Source organism: Mastomys coucha, unplaced genomic scaffold (genome assembly GCF_008632895.1).
Source record: "Mastomys coucha isolate ucsf_1 unplaced genomic scaffold, UCSF_Mcou_1 pScaffold21, whole genome shotgun sequence".
Lineage (NCBI taxonomy): Eukaryota > Metazoa > Chordata > Mammalia > Rodentia > Muridae > Mastomys > Mastomys coucha.
The window spans coordinates 134,987,618-135,005,625 of record NW_022196904.1 but is presented as its reverse complement, the minus strand read 5'-3'; the positions used below and the strand labels follow the sequence as shown (position 1 = coordinate 135,005,625).

General features: G+C 48.7%; 1 protein-coding gene across 1 annotated transcript in view; it reads left to right on the top strand.

Moving 5' to 3' along the window:
• Positions 1 to 18,008, top strand: part of Lrp5 (LDL receptor related protein 5) — a 105,703-nt gene that overhangs the window by 67,152 nt on the left and 20,543 nt on the right. Inside the window, exons 9-15 of the mRNA XM_031389102.1 lie at positions 122 to 411; positions 5,331 to 5,557; positions 7,015 to 7,199; positions 9,107 to 9,430; positions 11,632 to 11,831; positions 16,315 to 16,523; positions 17,401 to 17,591. Of these exons, the coding sequence (XP_031244962.1) occupies positions 122 to 411; positions 5,331 to 5,557; positions 7,015 to 7,199; positions 9,107 to 9,430; positions 11,632 to 11,831; positions 16,315 to 16,523; positions 17,401 to 17,591 (1,626 nt within the window). The remainder of the gene's footprint in view (positions 1 to 121; positions 412 to 5,330; positions 5,558 to 7,014; positions 7,200 to 9,106; positions 9,431 to 11,631; positions 11,832 to 16,314; positions 16,524 to 17,400; positions 17,592 to 18,008) is intronic.

Genomic DNA, 18,008 nt, shown 5'->3' with positions numbered 1-18,008 from the left:
TGAGCTGGTGATACAGCCACACACGGCTGTGAGCTGGTGATACAGCCACACACGGCTGTGAGCTGGTGCTCCTCCCCTTTGACAGACCGCTGTTGTTCAAAGCTGTATATTTGCCTCACAGGAACCAATCCATGTGCGGATGGAAATGGAGGGTGCAGCCATCTGTGCTTCTTCACCCCACATGCCACCAAGTGCGGCTGCCCCATTGGCCTGGAGCTGTTGAGCGACATGAAGACCTGCATAATCCCTGAGGCCTTCCTGGTGTTCACCAGCAGAGCCACCATCCACAGGATCTCCCTGGAGACTAACAACAATGATGTGGCCATCCCACTCACAGGTGTCAAGGAGGCCTCTGCACTGGACTTTGATGTGTCCAACAACCACATCTACTGGACTGACGTCAGCCTCAAGGTACCCTAGTGTGAGGTTGCGAACGCCTGCAGCTTTCTAGGAGGCCTTGCCCCTGAAGCTGCTGCTCAGCGCTCCGTGGCTGATTTTCTTGTTTTGTTTTGTTTTGTTTTTCGAGACAGGGTTTCTCTGTATAGCCCTGGCTGTCCTGAAACCCACTCTGCAGACCAGGCTGGCCTAGAACTCAGAAATCTTGACTGCCTCTCCTCCCAAGTGCCGGGATTAAAGGTGTGTGCCACCACTGCCCGGCGATTTTTTTTTTTTTAAAGAACTATCTATTGTATTAGGGCTAGAGAGATGGTTCAGCACCTGAGAATGCCTCCTTCTCTTCCAGAAGGTCTGAATGTAGTTCCAAGCATTCGCATCAGGAGGTTCACTATAATCTGTATTTTCAGCTCCAGAAGATCTGTTCTCCTCTTCTGGCCTTTACGGGTACTATATCCACACAGTGTACTTAAATGTACTTGAGCACACACAGGGACACATCAAATGATTTTAAAAATTAGGGGTCAAAGGGGTGGCTCAGTGGTGAAGAGCATTGACTGCTCTTCCAGAGGATCTAGATTTGTGATTTCCAGCACCTATGGGGTGTTTACTGACAGTCCAGTTCCAAGGGGTCCAGTGCCCTCCTCTGGCCTTAGCAGGTACTGCGTGTGCAGACACATTCCGACAAAATATCCCAACATAAAATAAAAGTCAACCTAAAACCATTTTGCATTTTTTTCTGAAATGAGGTTTCTCTGTCTAACCCTGGCTATCCTGGAACTCGCTCTGTAGATCAGGCTGGCCTTGAACTCAGAGATCTGCCTGCCTTTGCCTCCTGAGTATATATCTCAACTGCCTAGCTCCATTTATGTGTATGAGAACACACTTTAGCTTTACAGATAATTGTGAGCCTTCATCTGGTTGTTGGGAATTGACTTTTAGGACCTCTGCTCACTCCTGTCAACCCCGCTTGCTCTGGCTTGGCCCTGCTCCATTTTTTAACCTTAAAACTGTTAGAGTAGGGGCTGGAGAGATGTCTCAGCGGTTAAGAGCACTGACTACTCTTCCGAAGGTCCTGAGTTCAAATCCTAGCAACCACATGGTGGCTCACAACTGTTTGTAATGAGATCTGACGCCCTCTTCTGGGGTATCTACAGTGTACTTGCATATAATAAATAAATCTTAACAAAAAGAATTATTTAAAAAAAAAAGTTAGAGCCAGGCGTGGTGGCGCACGTCTTTAATCCCAGCACTTGGGAGGCAGAGGCAGGCGGATTTCTGAGTTCGAGGCCAGCCTGGTCTACAGAGTGAGTTCCAGGACAGCCAGGACTACACAGAGAAACCCTGTCTCGAAAAACCAAAAAAAAAAAAAAAAAAAAAAAAAAAAAAAAAAAAAAAAAAAAAAAAAAAAAGTTAGAGTATATTGGTGATGGAGAAATGGCTCAGTGGTTAAGAACACAGACTACTCTTCTAGAGGACCAGAGTTCAATTCCCAGCAACCACATGGCAGTTCACAACTGTTTTTAACTCCCAAGATCTGACACCCTCACACAGACATACATACAAGCAAAACAACAATGCACATAAAATAAAAATAAATATTTTTTAAAAATTATAATATTGACTAAGGAGAGATTTTAGTAGTCAGAGAGCTTACCATCAAACAGCAAACGTGAGAACCAGGGTTGGGGTCTTCTGGTGCACATGGCAGCCTGCCTGACATCCCAGCCTCTGAAGGCAGAGGCAGGTGTAGCTATTGCTGGCTACTTTGTGGCCCGCCTTTCTTCCACCCTTTCAGGCCCCTGACACTAGATAGGAAAGAAAACAGGATAGAGGAGAGTAAAGAGATCCTGAATAAAGTCGCGCTGTAAAGGGGGCTATGTTACATTAGATTCCTTCCTGCTCATTAGGGACATTGAGTTCCTTGGTGCAATTTTGACCTCTCTCAGATTTCTTCTTTCTTCTTTGTGACTGTTTAACAAACCACAACTAACAATGACTAACAACCCACCCTGCCTCTTGGGGCCGTAGCATTTTATACCCTTTAAAAAGTTCCCAGAATTCCAAATGTCATACAGTCACAGAAATTATCTGTAGCTGGCAAAATCACACACCTACTAGAGCATGAGGCAAATCATAGTCAGCTACTGTAGGCAATCTGAAGCAGCCCCCACCCCACACCTAAGATTAAAAAGAAAACATACTCTGATATTTCTGTGTTTTTAAAAGAAACCACATTTCCAAAATTGTCACTATACAGGGAATCCCTTTTGCAAACTGGTTAGCGTTGTGTGGACCAACTTTGGGTTTAGTTAAGAGATGCTATGTCATGATTGGAAAGACGCCCAACACCATCCTTGAGCCTCTCTGTACGTGTATGTAGACACAGAGACACACACACAAAGAAAAGGAATTACAGTATTGAATATAGCTCAGTTCAGGCTGACAAAATATTAGTACACCTCCTCGTGTTTGTTTCTCTGCTTTTTACGTTTTAAGACATGATCTCTTTGTGGAGCTCTAGCTGGCCTAGAACTTGCTATGTAGACCAGCCATCCTTGAACTCACAGAGATCCACTCTAAAGGTGTAGTACCCACAATTTAGTAAGCAAATATGCATGGCTGTGTGCTGGGTCCAGGTGGCATGCCCAAGGCCTTTGCAGAGTGCTGTGGGAAATGCTTGGTGAGCCTTGGCATTGCCCCATGCTCTCCCACAGTCCCTTTACCTCACAGTGTGGGTGTCATTGTTCTGGATGGGGAGACGGGGAGGAGACCTGTCTCCTAAATGGGGCCTCTGGGGAGTACTGATTCTGTAAATGGCTGTCCTGGAATATAGTGGTGCCTGTGTGTTATGAGTTGCCCGTGGCTCTTCTTGTGCCATCAGGCTGAGGAAAGCGGCCTCATCTGGGAGGTGTGAGAAAGCTGAAATACTCTCTGTCCTTTTTGTAAAAGTCAGCTGATCCCTGCTCTAATGCATTGGATGACTAACATACTTCCAACCTTTCTGTTTTTTTTGGGGGGGGAGGGTTTCGAGACAGGGTTTCTCTGTGTAGCCCTAGCTGTCCTGGAACTCACTCTGTAGACCAGGCTGGCCTTGAAGTTAGAAATCAGCCTCTGCCTCCCAAGTACTGGGCTAAAAGGCATGCGCCACCACCACCCGGCTTCAATTACCTTTCTTAGAAAAAAAAAGACAAATCATTTGTCATTGTTGGGTACAGTGGTGCATGCTTGTAGCTCTAGTACCTGAGGGTCTGAGACAAAAGTACTGTGGTGAGTTTGAGACCGGCCTGGACTATGCTACTCCAACAAAGGAGGGTGGGGCCAGGGAGGAGGCCAAGAAAGAAGATCACCCATATCCTATGTTACTATTTTATTTCTTGTGGTTATTTACTTATTTATTTTTAATGCTTACTTTTATTTATGCCCGTCTGTGAACACTGGTTATATACACTGGTATCTATGGAGACCAGAAAAGGTGTCAGGTCCCCTGGAGCTGGAATTATGGACAGCTGTGAGATGCCTGCCCTGGATACTAGGAAGCTAGTTCAGGTCCCTGCAGTAGCAGCAGGCACTCCTGACCACTGAACCATCTGGCCAGTCCTTTCCTCATTTTTATTTTTATTTATTTATTTTTTTTGAGACAGGGTTTACCTATGTAGTCCACCTGTCTTAGAGCTCACTCTGTAGGCCAGGCTGGACTCCTGCCTCTGCCTCCCTATGCTGGGACTAAAGGCATCCACCACCACGTCAGGCAGTTTTTTATTTTTTAAAAATGTATTTATTTTGCATGTATGAGTTTGTAGGTATGTGCACCACATGTATGCAGTGCCCTTGGAGGTCAAAAGAGTGTGTTGGATTCCCTGAACTAGATTTATAGATGGCTGAAGGTCATCGTGTGGGTGCTGGGAACTGCACACAGGCATTCAGCCCCTAAGACCACTCCAGCCATGCCTCCTTCCCCAATTATTAATGGTTCCTAGAGAATTTTCTTGTTGTTTGAAAAATTCATTGCCATATGTACACACACTATTTTACTTATGTATGTTGTGGAAAATTTCAAACCCCAATAAGCCCATGAAAGGAAAATGCCACTTAGTTGTAGTTTTATAATCTGCATGCCTGTATTGGGCAGATAAGCCTCTACATCACTTTCTTTCCCTGCTATGAAATCCCCGCTACCGGACAGTGGTGGTGGCGCACGCCTTTAATCCCAGCACTTGGGAGGCAGAGGCAGGTGGATTTCTGAGTTCGAGGTCAGTCTGGTCTACAGAGTGAGTTCCAGGACAGCCAGGGCTACACAGAGAAACCCTGTCTCAAAAGACAAAACAAACCAACCAAACAAACAAACCCCTGCTACTTGCAGTGTCTCCAGGCCCTGTGCTTCTGCTCCATCTTCCTTCCAACAATTCTCCCTCTGTCCTCCTCCATTTACAGTCTCCTGCAATTCCTTCTCTTCCCTCCTCTTTCTTTCTTGTCTAGAAAACCCACCTCCTCATTTTTGCCCAGCAATTGGCTATTTGCCATCTTTCGTAGACAACCAGATAATTAAGAGAAATTCCTCTATATATGTATGTATCTGTGTATAGTCCTATGACTATATGAGTACATATATGTTCAGTTCTCCCAGAGACCAGAGAGAGTGTCAGATCCTTCTGAATGAGCTTGTGAGCTGTCTGATGGGTGCAGCCCCTGGCCTCTAGTTCTCATGACTGAGCACCAAGTGCTCTTAGCTGCTGAACCATCTCTCTATCCCAGCCCTTTATGTTCTTACTCACTGCCAGATTCAGCTGTGATTACTGGGTGGAAGCGTTGCAAGTCTAAGACTCGTGATAAAGCTTATCTCTTCCTATATCATAGTCATCTATTTGGAGACTCTGCTCTGTCTCCTGGGTTGATGTTGGACCCTAGCATGACCCTTTCCTTCCCCACCCTCCCAGACTATCAGCCGTGCCTTCATGAATGGGAGCTCAGTGGAGCACGTGATTGAGTTTGGCCTCGACTACCCTGAAGGAATGGCTGTTGACTGGATGGGCAAGAACCTCTATTGGGCTGACACAGGGACCAACAGGATTGAGGTGGCCCGGCTTGATGGGCAGTTCCGGCAGGTGCTTGTGTGGAGAGACCTTGACAACCCCAGGTCTCTGGCTCTGGATCCTACTAAAGGGTAAGGACTGCTTTTGTCTGTCATGTGATGCAGGCCCCTCCCGCCTGTCCACAGGGCCTTTGCCTTGGAGTGACTGGCCCCACCAAGTACTTGGTGCTAACAACGGGGCTGCTTGCCACTAGCCTCAAAGGTACCAGGGCTGTCAGGGCCCTAGAAGATTATCTTTCTCATTCTTAGTGGGGAAACTGAGGCTAGCTAGCATTTGACGCTACTGTCAGGCACTGAATTCTGCTGCTTTCATAAGGACTGTCTTAAATGTCACTCAGGCCAGTATCTTGCTGTCTGACTTTACACACACAGGAACAGGCTCAGAGGGAATTAGGGGAAGTGTCTCCACTGGTAAAGTGCTTGCTGTATATGCACAAGGATCTGAGTGGGATCCCCAGAACTAATGTAAAAAGGCAGAGACAACGTCGCTTGTAACACCGACATTGGTGAGCCAGGGACAGGCAGATTCTCAGGTTTGCTAACTAGCCAGTCTGGTTAAATCGGCAGGCTCCAGGCTCACTGAGAGACCCTGTCTCAAAATATGATGGAAAATCAATGAGAAAGAAACTGAGTGTTGACTTCTGGATGGACACACACACACACACACACACACACACACATAGAGTTCAAAGCAACTAAGGTCCTGTGGCCAGTTAGATCACCTTGACCCATCTGATGCCAGCTTAGACCTCTTTTCCGCACTGGTGACCAGACTGCCCTTCATAGATGGCTTTGAGGCACTGGAATTTTTGGCTGTTCAGAAATGTTGGTTCACAAACCCTTGGCCTTGGTCTAAGATCAACCTAAGAAGGAGTCCCACCTTGGGAGCTGAGGCCTGTGGGCCAGGTCTGGTCTTTCCTGGTGCTTAAAATCCCTTTTGGCACAGGACACCTTCTCACTCCACAGAGCATCCACGCTGCCATGGGGACAACTGAACCCTGCCTAGAACAGATGCCGTGAGGTCAGGATGGCAGGAGAAAAAGAAAGGTCTAGGCGCTAGCAAAGGCCAAGAAAGTCTTCCAACCCTTAGCATGAGGGTGTGAGCAGTCTTTCCAGATGTACAGGGAAAAAGGAGCAGGGGCCCCCCTGTGCCACTTTAGCACCGGTCAGGTTGACTCTTGAGAGAAGGGACCATCCATCTGTATTTGCCCACATCTCTCTCGATTTCATGGGACACACCAGCACTCAGCTACCTTAGTTAAGATGTTGCCTGCTTTGGCAGTCTTGTCTGATGGCTTTTCTGCATGTGCTGTTTGGCTACACATGGGTTCTGCCCATCCCCTGGGGAGAGTCAGCAGTGTGGCAGAAGCTGGCCTGAGATCTGGCTCCTTCTTTCTTACTTGGGAGACGTCACTTCTTTCTCACTTGGGAGACAGGGCAAGAGGGTTAAGTCTAGGAGGTGGTGGATCCTCTCTGTTTAAGCCAGGATTCAACTAAGCCCTGCCCCTCTCCCCTTTGGTACCTTCCAGCTACATCTACTGGACCGAGTGGGGCGGCAAGCCAAGGATTGTGCGGGCCTTCATGGATGGGACCAATTGTATGACACTGGTAGACAAGGTGGGCCGGGCCAACGACCTCACCATTGATTACGCTGACCAGCGACTGTACTGGACTGATCTGGACACCAACATGATTGAGTCCTCCAACATGTTGGGTGAGGCTGGTGACCTCAGGGGTGGGTGAGGTCTGAGTGGCAGGGCTCTCGCTTCCCCCTCCTTATGCATGCTAGCCTGCTCTGGCCAGTGAGCCACTTGTCATCACACAGGCACTGGCACAGGCACAGGCCCCCCTCTCTTGCAGCATGTCCCCATCTAGCCCTGGTACCCTTACTGTAGTGTTGGGAATGGATTTCTGGGCTCCAGGTCCCAGCCCAACAACCCTGAACCAAGACTGGTATTTCACATTCTACCACATGGTAGTGCTTTTCATTGGAGGGGAAATTTTTTATGTGTATGAGTACACTAGGTATTCAGATGGCCATGAGCCATCATGTGTGTGGCTGCTGGGGATTGAACTCAGGACCTCTGCTGCCCCGCTCGCTCCAGCCTACAATTCACTGTAGCTGTCTTCAGACGCACCAGAAAAGGGCGTCAGATCTCCTTACGGGTGGTTGTGAGCCACCATGTGGTTGCTAGGATCCGAAAGCAGGACCTTCGGAAGAGCAGTCAGTGCTCTTACCCGCTGAGCCATCTTGCCAGCCCAAAACTAAGCTTTAAATACACAATATTTTAAAAATCTGGATATTTTTGTACATGTTTTTACTTTTTAGAAATAATGTATGGTTGGGATGTGGTTCAGTTGGTAGAATGCTTGCCCACCATGCATAAAGCCCATGGGTTCAATTCCTAGCACATAAACTAGGTGTGTGTGATGGTATAGCCTGTAAGCCCAGCACTCAGGAGGTGGAGGCAGGAGGGTCAGAAGGTCAAAGTCATCCTTGGATGCATGGATGGATGGATGGATGGAGAGCTTTTTTGTTTGTTTGTTTTTTGTTTTTCAAGACAGGGTTTCTCTGTATAGCCCTGGCTGTCCTGGAACTCACTCTGTAGACCAGGCTGGGCTCGAACTCAGAAACCCGCCTGCCTCTGCCTCCCAAGTGCTCAGATTAAAGGCATGTGCCACTACTGCCCGTCTGGAGAACTGTTTTTGAAACTTAACTTTCCTTTAAGTTATACTGTATACAATTTTCTGCTTTTTTGTGACCGTATAAGACAAACATTCTCATATTACAAGTTTGTTTTTGTTGGTACCATATGTGCCATGATTAGAACATATGAGGAGACTTGGGCTTGCAGCTCACAGGCTGTTATGTGTAGATGTGTGGGGCTGGACCTGTGCCTGGTCCAGAGGCTCTGAGATCCTCTAGGCTCCTTCCTTGCCTGGGACTTTATGCTGTCCAGCTCTGCTTTGCCAGACCTGTTCCCTGTCTCTCCCTGACTTGGGCCTCATGTCTGTTGTATGTTGGATGCATCGGTGTGCTGCGCCCTGGTCAGCAGGTAGCAGAGAAAGACAGGTCTGCCCTGTCCACTCTATGTCGTCTGCTCTCAGGGGGGCCAGGCCTTTCCTCCGAGATCTTGGACATGTGTTTTTTTCCATTGCTCGGAGTCTCCACAGGAATGTTATAGCCATGTGACTGTGGGCTCAGGTATAAATGGCCTGTGTGCTCAAATAGGTAAGGTGGAGTTAGGCATGCTGACTCGTGCCTGGAGTCCCAGCAATTGGGAGGCTGAGGCAAGAGGATCATCGTGGGTTTGAGACCAGCTGAGATGACACAGTGAGTTTTCTAGGCTTTCCTAGACTGCAGAATTGAAATACTGTTGGAATAAAGGTATTCTTTACTTAAAGCTCTCCTGTGATTGTCTTTTGGCTAATGTCTAGGTTTCCCCCTGAGGACTCTGTGGGTGCTACATAGGTAGGCAACCAGCCATCTTCATGAAGCCACTCAGGCTTCCCTGCTTGGCTGAGTCCTATAAATCAAGGTTGACTGGCTCTCCCAGAGGCTCCCTCAGCTCATTGGCCTGATAGATCTCTTGCTCTCCTGCTTGCTGTGTCCCTGCACAGGTCAGGAGCGCATGGTGATAGCCGACGATCTGCCTTACCCCTTTGGCCTGACCCAGTATAGTGATTACATCTACTGGACTGACTGGAACCTGCATAGCATTGAACGGGCTGACAAGACCAGCGGGCGGAACCGCACCCTCATCCAGGGTCACCTGGACTTCGTCATGGACATCCTGGTGTTCCACTCCTCCCGTCAGGATGGCCTCAACGACTGCGTGCACAGCAATGGCCAGTGTGGGCAGCTGTGCCTTGCCATCCCTGGAGGCCACCGCTGTGGTTGTGCTTCTCACTACACGCTAGATCCCAGCAGCCGCAACTGCAGCCGTAAGTGCCTCGTTTCCCACTCACTGCATGCACCAGGCCTTCGCCCATTAGCCTCCACTGTGGGTTGTGGTGGAAGAGAGCGTCTTGAGTTTGGGTGTCTTGTGTTGGGCGGATTGTACACTGCACAGGCTGAATCATGGTATTGCCTGGTGACCAGACTGGGTGAGGCCAAAGTCCCGTAGCTGGTTGGTTCTGTAGGAGGTTCGTTAGATGTAGAAATCATTTAGGGAGGGAGACATCTTGGTGTATTGCCAGCAGTGTCCTGAGTGCTCCCCATAGTGACAACCATTTCTTAGTCATAGAACCTGAGGTCTTGAGGTGTGTAGTAACCTGCTCAAGGCTATACAGCTGGGATTTTTGGAACCACCAGAATGGCCCCTGAGTCTGTGTTATTCTTGATGCTGTAAGCCTGTATAGCCCTATGCTGACTGACCCAGTAGGTGTGGTTGTGTTCTTACATTCATGGTAGGGAAAGTGAAATTCAGAAGGCCACGGGGTGACTTTCCAATAGCCCTCTGAGTACAAGTGTGTCCTGTCAGCAGGCTCTATGGTGATGTCATGTTGGCAGAGAGCCAGCTACAGATTGCCCTCCAACTAGAACTGGACAATTCTTGGGGCCTCTGTCATCTGGGTCTTGTGCATCACCCATACACAGCATGGCTCTTCTGCCTTTCCCTGTCAAACCGGTGAGGACCCTGAGATTTGAAAGGGTGGGAAATGTACCTGACCTTGAGCTGGTCTACAGTGGCCAGGGCCACCTCCTCGGGGTTGTTTTTAAATATTTATTTATTTAGGTTTATGTTATTTTATTAACTTATGTGTGGATGTTTTGCCTATTTGTATGTCAGTGCACTACATGTGTGTGGTGCCCAGAGAAGCAAGAAGGCTTGGAAGCTCAGGCACTGGAGTTACAGACAGTTGTGAGATGCCACATAGGTGCTGGGAATAGAACCCCAGGTCCTGTGGAAGAGCAGTCAATGCTCTTAACTTCTGAGCCATCTCTCCAGTATTATTATTATTATTATTATTATTATTAGTAGTAGTAGTAGTAGTAGTAGTAGTAGTAGTAGTAGTAGTAGTAGTATTTTGAGATAGAATCTTACTATGTAGATGGCCTGCAATTTGCTATATAGACAAGACTACCCTCAAACTCATAGAGATCCACCTGCCTCTGCTTTTCTGAGTGCTGTATGTCCACCATGCCCAGCTGGGGCTATTCTTGAATGGCAGGTAGAGGAGCAGAAGCAAGAATGCTTACTTCCTAGGGTCTTGGAATAGTAGCTTGGATTTCAAACCACCCACTGTAACACGCTGATCCTGGAGGCTGCCTGGCACACATCTGAGTATCGTAGTTCCTGAATCTGGGCGCTGGCCTTGGGCCTCAGGACCTGGGCTCACTGCCAGGAAGGAGAGCCTGCTTTCTAATCTCTCCAAGAGCAATTTTCCCCTGTTCTGCTCTCCGTGGGCACCTGCATTCCCATTCACACTCCCACACTCCCACACTCCCCGCCCCTTGCACACGATTTAAAAAATCTTAAGGTAATCCCCGGAACTGGAGGTAGCTCAGTTGGTGGAGTGCTGACCTAGTGTGAGCAAAGCTATCGTAGCATGGCATAAACTGGGTGTGGTGTTGCATGCCTGGGGCCCCAGTACTTGAGAGAGAGAGGCTCTCAGTACATGAGGAGGATCAAGAGTGAAGAGTTCAAGACCATCCTTGATGGCTTGGACAAGTTCAAGGCCACTCTAGGCTAGAAGATACCCTAGCTTAAAAAAAGAAAGAAAAAAAGAAAAGGAAAAATGGTATTTATTTATTCAGAACAGCCATCCAGGCTTTGGGATGAAAGCAGAAACAGCCCAGTATCCGTGTCAGCTGACAGCTCTGTGTCTGCTCTTCTCTAAGGGTCCAGTGAGAACAAGGGCTGGTCTGTAACCACTCTGACTGCCGTATCCCTGGCCTCAGCTTCTCATCTCCCACGTACTGATGCTTTCTGCTCAGTCTGTTTGTCCAGCACCCTCAGCTTGCTGGTGTTCTCTGCTAGGTCTGTCTGTCCAGAGGCCTTAGCTTGCTATGCTTGCCACAAAATCTCTTTGTCCGGTCCCTTAGCTTTCACTTGCTAATGCTCTCTGCTCAGTGTGTCTGTCCCGCTCCAGCGCCCTCAGCTTGCTGATGCTCGGCGCTCGGTCTGTTTGTCCCACTCCAGCGCCCTCCACCTTCTTGCTGTTCAGCCAGAAATTTGCCATCAGCCGGATGATCCCCGATGACCAGCTCAGTCCCGACCTTGTCCTACCCCTACATGGGCTGAGGAATGTCAAAGCCATCAACTACGACCCGCTGGACAAGTTCATCTACTGGGTGGATGGGCGCCAAAACATCAAGAGGGCCAAGGACGACGGGACCCAGGCAAGTGCTCCTGAGGGCAGGGTGTGGGAGATGCTCTGCCCAGAGCTTGCTCTGCTGGCTTCCAGGCTGCTCCCCTTTTCTGGGCAGGGCTTGTGGCAAACAAGGATTTGGACTCCAGTTATGTAAATTATAGGTGTGATCCTGGTCATGTGAAGCCCTGGACTGTGGTTAAGAGAAACTGGACTTCCCAGTTGTTGATAGGGGTGGGGGGTTGGGTGGTAGTGGGTCAGGCTTTATGTATCTTTTGTTCAGTGTGGTTTTAGATGCTTAGAAACACTACGTGCTTCCTTTATTTTATAAGATTCACGAAGTCAGTCTCTGTGTGTGTCTGTGTTTATGCATGTGTGTGTGCATGTGTGGGAATGAGACAACAGGAGACTCCACAGGGTTTCTCACGGGGACCTGGGACTCACTGGTCAGGGTGGGATGCTGCCTGGCAAGCCACAGAGATCTGCCTGTCACCTCTCAAGGGCTGGGATTACAAATGTGTGCCACTGTGCGCAGCTTTCCAGTGTGGGCCCTGCTTCTCTGTTTGCAGGGCAAGGCTTCTCCCAGCCATCTCTTGTGCCGTTAATTCTGTAATATAAAGTCATGAGCTTGTGCAGATTACCAAACAGAGACAGTTGGGCTTCTGAGACAAAGAGCCTGGTAGGGTTGGCAAGAGGGCTCAGTAGTTAGGAGCACTGGCTGCTCTTCTAGAAGACAGTTTGATTCCCAGCGCCATACTGTGGCTCACAAATACCTGTAACTCCAGTCCTAGGGGGATCCAGCACCCTCTTCTGCCTCCTTGGGCATACCTATGGTATAGAGACATATATAGAGGCAAAATGCCTATACACATTAAAATAAATAATAATAGTAATAATGCCCCCGCCCCCAGTGACACATAGAAAGCAAGTTGGGGTTTTGGAAAGTGTTGGAGCCCCTTTGCCTGGCTAGTCAGTCACTCCCGCATCTGTGGGTGTGAAGCACCAGGGATTCAGCCTATGAGCTGTGTGAAATGGTGGCAGAAGCATCCTGAGAAGCAGGGCAGGACGTTCTGGCTTCAGGTGTGGCTGGATGTGGCTCATAGCACATGAATGGAGATGAGTGCGTCATCCAATCTTCCTGGAGTCACATGCCAGGACAAGTGTCTACACTCATATTTTTTTTTTCCATTTTGTGTGTGTGTGTGTGTGTGTGATATGCACACGTGTATGTCCTTTTTGCATGTGTAGGGTGTCTTTCTGTGCACATGCATGTGTATGTGTGTATTCTTGACAGTGATGATGGGAATCTTCCACCTTACTGAGGCAGGGTCTGTCAGTCAAACTGACAGTCTCACTGGTGCACTTGCTCTGGGATCTCTGTCTCTGGCTTTAGGGCTGTCATGCACTTATGTGAATTTCTGAGGCTCTCACTTTGTGCTGCAAGCTCTTTAACCCTTGAGCTGTCTCCTCCATGCTTGCTTTGTTTTTTGAGACAGGTTTTTCTGTATCCCAGGCTGGCCTCAAACTCAGTATGTAGCATAGGCTGGCTCCTCATCCTCCTGCTTCCCATTTCCCAGGAACTGGGACTTCTACAGTTGTATGTTACCTCACCTGGCTTTTTCATTCTGTTTATGTCTCCCTTAAATGAAATTGTGTATTATTGAATGGTAAGCCAGAATTTTCTTTAAGTTTGTCTATTTCGTCTTAAATGTATGTGTGTGAGCAAGTGACATGGTTCAAGCGTGGAGGTCAGAGGAATTTGTGGGAGTCAGTTCCTTCAATATATGGATCCTGGAGGTCAAGCTCCAGTGTCAGGCTTAGCAGCAATCATCTTTACCCAGTGAGGCCTTTTGCCAGTCTACTGTTTCTCTCTCTCTCCCTCCCCCCTCCCTCTCCTCTCTCTCTCACCTCTGTCTTTCTCTCCCTCTGTGTCTCTCTCCCTCCTCTCTCTCTCACCTCTGTCTCTCTCCCTCTCTCTCCTCTCCTCCATGCCTCTGTCTGTCTATCTGTCTTATCTCCACCCCCAAACCCTTCTCTGTAGCCCTGGGTGTCTTGGGACTTGCTGTGGACAGTAGACTGGCCAGAACTCACAGATATCCTGCTGCCTCTGCCTCTTAAGTGCTGGGATTAAAGGCATTTACCACCATACCTAGTTAGCCCACTTTTCAAATCTAACCAAGCTGAGCTTTCCCCCTGTGTGTGACCAATGCAGGAAGTACCTGCCTCAGGAGGTCTGTCACAACAGCTGCAGAACCCAGTGGCCCCTTCCCCAGTGTATGCTATGTAACAGCTATGTGGAGGAGAGCTTACTCCCATGGGCTGGTTTACAGATCTTCTCTGGAAATGTAGGGTTTTTTTGCTTAAAAAGTTTTTAATTAATAAATTAATTTGTGTACATGCATGAGTGTGTGTGTGTGTGAGACAAGACACTAGTTTGATCCCTTTAAGCTGAATATCTGTTTTAGTTACTTTTCTGTTGCTGTGATAAAACACCCTGATGAAAATAACTTACAGAAGAAAGGATTTGTCTCACAGTTCAAAGTTCAAGCTGTTAGAGCTCAAGTTAAGGAAGCAGAAGCTAAACCAGGCAGCTGGTCACATCGTATCCACAGTCAAGAAGCAGAGTGCCAGGCATGGTGGCATACTTCCAATCCCAGTGTTTGAGAAGCAGAGGCAGGTGGACCTCTGTGAGTGAGTGGTTCTAGACCAGCCAGGACTACTTTGTGAGATATGTCTCAAAACAGCAGTGCATCAGCAGAGAGCAATGGATACTGTGCTGTCTTTTTTTTTTTTTTTTTTTAATATTTCTTACATTTATTTCTTTTTTGAGGTATGTGCCATAGCATGCATGCTTGGGAGCAGGGTCACAGGGTAACTTGTGAGAGTCTATTCTCTCCTTCTACCATGTGGGTTCCAGAGAGCAAGCTCGGTGGTCAGACTTACCAGAGACCCTCACTGACTTCTTTTTATGCAGCCAGGATCCCAGGCAGGGAATGGTGCTACCCATAGTAGGCTTTCCCATCTAGATTAACCCAATCAAGATAATCTCCCACCAGTTTTCCCAGAAGCCAGGTGGTCTCCCAGGGAATTCTAAATGTCATCAGGTTGATAATTTAGACAAGCCACCACAAGGTCCATATGATAAAATCCTCACTGGCCTGGTAGGTTATAAGGTCACAGCTACAGGTCGAGCCTTCCTCCTCCTCTTCTCCCTCTTCTCCCTCCTCTTCCTCCTCTCCTTCTTCTCCTTCTTCCTCCTCTTCATTTTCTTCCTTTTCTCCCTTTCACTCTTCTTCCTCTTCCTCTACATCTTCCTTTCTTCTTCCTTTCCATCCTCTTCCTCCTCTTCCTCTTCTCCTTCCTCCCCTCCCCCCTCCTCTGTTAGTTGTAAAGATTGTGGCTGGTTCTTCAACCCCATACTGGGCCAGTGGCTCCAGGCTATCACCTCCCTTGAGTACTAACTGGTGACTTTTTTTTTTTTTTTGGGGGGGGGTTTTGGGTTTTTTGGTTTTTCGAGACAGGGTTTCTCTGTGTAGCCCTGGCTGTCCTGGAACTCACTCTGTAGACCAGGCTGGCCTCTAACTCAGTAATCTGACTGACTCTGCCTCTCAAGTGCTGGGATTAAAGGCATGCACCACCACTGCCTGGCCGGTACAAATCTTCTTAAAGTCCCTGTGACTTTTATACCCCACCTGCCCTCCTCCCCTGGCCTGCCTCAGACTCCTTCCTTCAGGTACCTAGCCCTTCTTCTGTTTTTCTCTACCCTGTTTCCTTGTTCTGCCTACTCATCACTTGCTGTACATCCTTGCCTTGCTCCACCCTTCCACTCACTAGACCAGCACCTGCCCTATGCCCCTTGCCTGGCTCTGCAGCCTGGGTCCCCACTCCATGAAAAGTGTGTACAAGAAGAGAGGTATCCCTCTGCTCTCCATTCCTACTCATCTGGTCACTGAATTAAAAGAACAAGGTTTGAACATTGAAAGCCAAAAGCCTGAGTCCTAAACAGTGGGAATGTAGGGAGAGAGGTTGTGCTTCAGGTTTCTTGTCTATCTAGTTGACAGCTGGCCTCCTCTGGTGGATTCTCTCATGGGACCTAGAATCTGTTGTCCTGTTAGGGCTCTTTCTAGTTTGTTTTGTGTATTCTTACATGGGCCTACCACTCAGATCTAAGTTGAGGGTCACCAGGATGGCTCAGTGGGTAAAAGTGCTTGCAATCATGCCTAATGGATGACCTGTTTTCAAATCCTGGGACCCACGTGGTGGAAGGAAAGAACCAACTCTCACAGATTGTCCTCTGGGCTGTACACTGTGCCATGAAAGGTGCGTGCACACACACATATACACAAACCAACCAAATAAATAAACATTTGTTTTTAAAAGAGCCAAGTCTGCAAAAGTGATGCCTCACATCTGTTGAAATCTTAACCTTGAGACTGAATTGGAACTTCCGATCTCCCTGGGGGTTCACAGCGCACGACAGTGTGGTGCAAGCTTGGTTTGCTTCTCCCTGACAGCTCTCCACGCTGACCTCACCTAGCCAAAGCCTGAGCCCAGACAGGCAGCCACATGACCTCAGCATTGACATCTACAGCCGGACACTGTTCTGGACCTGTGAGGCCACCAACACCATCAATGTCCACCGGCTGGATGGGGATGCCATGGGAGTTGTGCTTCGAGGGGACCGTGACAGGCCAAGGGCCATTGCTGTCAATGCTGAGAGAGGGTAGGTGGCCCCAGGGTGGGACAGGTGAGGGCTGAAATCTTCTCAGGTCATGTAGTCATTCGCTGGCCCCTGTGTACCAGTAGCACTGGCCTCTTGAGGGCTAGCCAGTGTTTCCAGTGTGGTACCCAGGATCCCCAGCTGCGCAAGCAGAAGGTGAATTCTAGATGGCAGTTTGGGAACCCTGGGGATGTCAACCCTGCTCCATGGTAGTGTTTATCCATATACTGTCTCAGAGCCCAGAGGTCCACAGACCCTGTATTAGCAGTGTCCTCTTTTCTCTGATGTAGTGGGGCACAGTCTCCTAGACCCTGTATTGGCAGTGTCCTCTTTCTCTGATGCAGTGGGGCACAGTCTCCTAGACCCTGTATTGGCAGTGTCCTCTTTTCTCTGATGCAGTGGGGCACAGTCTCCTAGACCCTGTATTGGCAGTGTCCTCTTTCTCTGATGCAGTGGGGCACAGTCTCCTAGCTGTGGTGGCTGCAGGCATTCTTTGAAACGTGGTCTTGTCACTCGAGGTTTTTCCCTCTGACCACATTGCCTTTCTTTGCTTCATGGCCTTCTCTATTTCTCTTCAGCCGCTCTCACTGGACTTGGGGCCCACCCTCACACACAAGGATTTTATCTCAATCCTAATACTTTCAAAGATCCCATTTCCAAAGAAGCTCACATCCTGAGTTCCAAGTGGCATTAATTTGAGGGACACTATTCCCCCTCATGAGGTGTGACCCAGCTGCCTCTAGGACCAACTGTGAAGGGCTGGACAGCTGCCTGGACAGCAGTAGGGTCAGAGGCTAGGCTGGTGCTGTGGATGAGGGAGCAGTGGGAGCCCACAGCACCCACTTCTTGCTTGCTTCTTCCATGTGCTGTGTTTCCACAGGTACATGTACTTTACCAACATGCAGGACCATGCTGCCAAGATTGAGCGAGCCTCCTTGGATGGCACAGAGCGTGAAGTCCTCTTCACCACAGGCCTCATTCGACCTGTAGCCCTCGTGGTGGACAATGCTCTGGGCAAGCTCTTCTGGGTGGATGCAGACCTAAAGCGCATCGAAAGCTGTGACCTCTCTGGTATGCACCCTGGATGTCTTCTATCTGCAACTGTTAGGGTGACCCTCTCGTGAGCCCCCAGCCTTCCTTACTACCAACAGGGGTAGCAGCTGTCAATCTTGCCTTGGCTTGCTGTGAGCCTGGCATTGTGCTACAGTTCTGTATGTTCATAGGTAATCCAGACACCATGAGGGCCTTGCTGTGAGCTCTGGACTACAGAGAAGCAGGATTCAGTTCTGGGGAGCGGGGCTAGATCCTAGCACCTTTTCTTCTAATAAAAGCTATGTGACCGGCAAGTTGGCTCAGTTGGCAAAGAGCTTCCTATGCAATATAAGGATCTGAATTCTGATCCCCAGCACCCATGTAAAATGCCAAGGACTGTGGCACATGCCTGCAATCCCAGCCAAGGACTGTGGCACATGCCTGCAATCCCAGCCA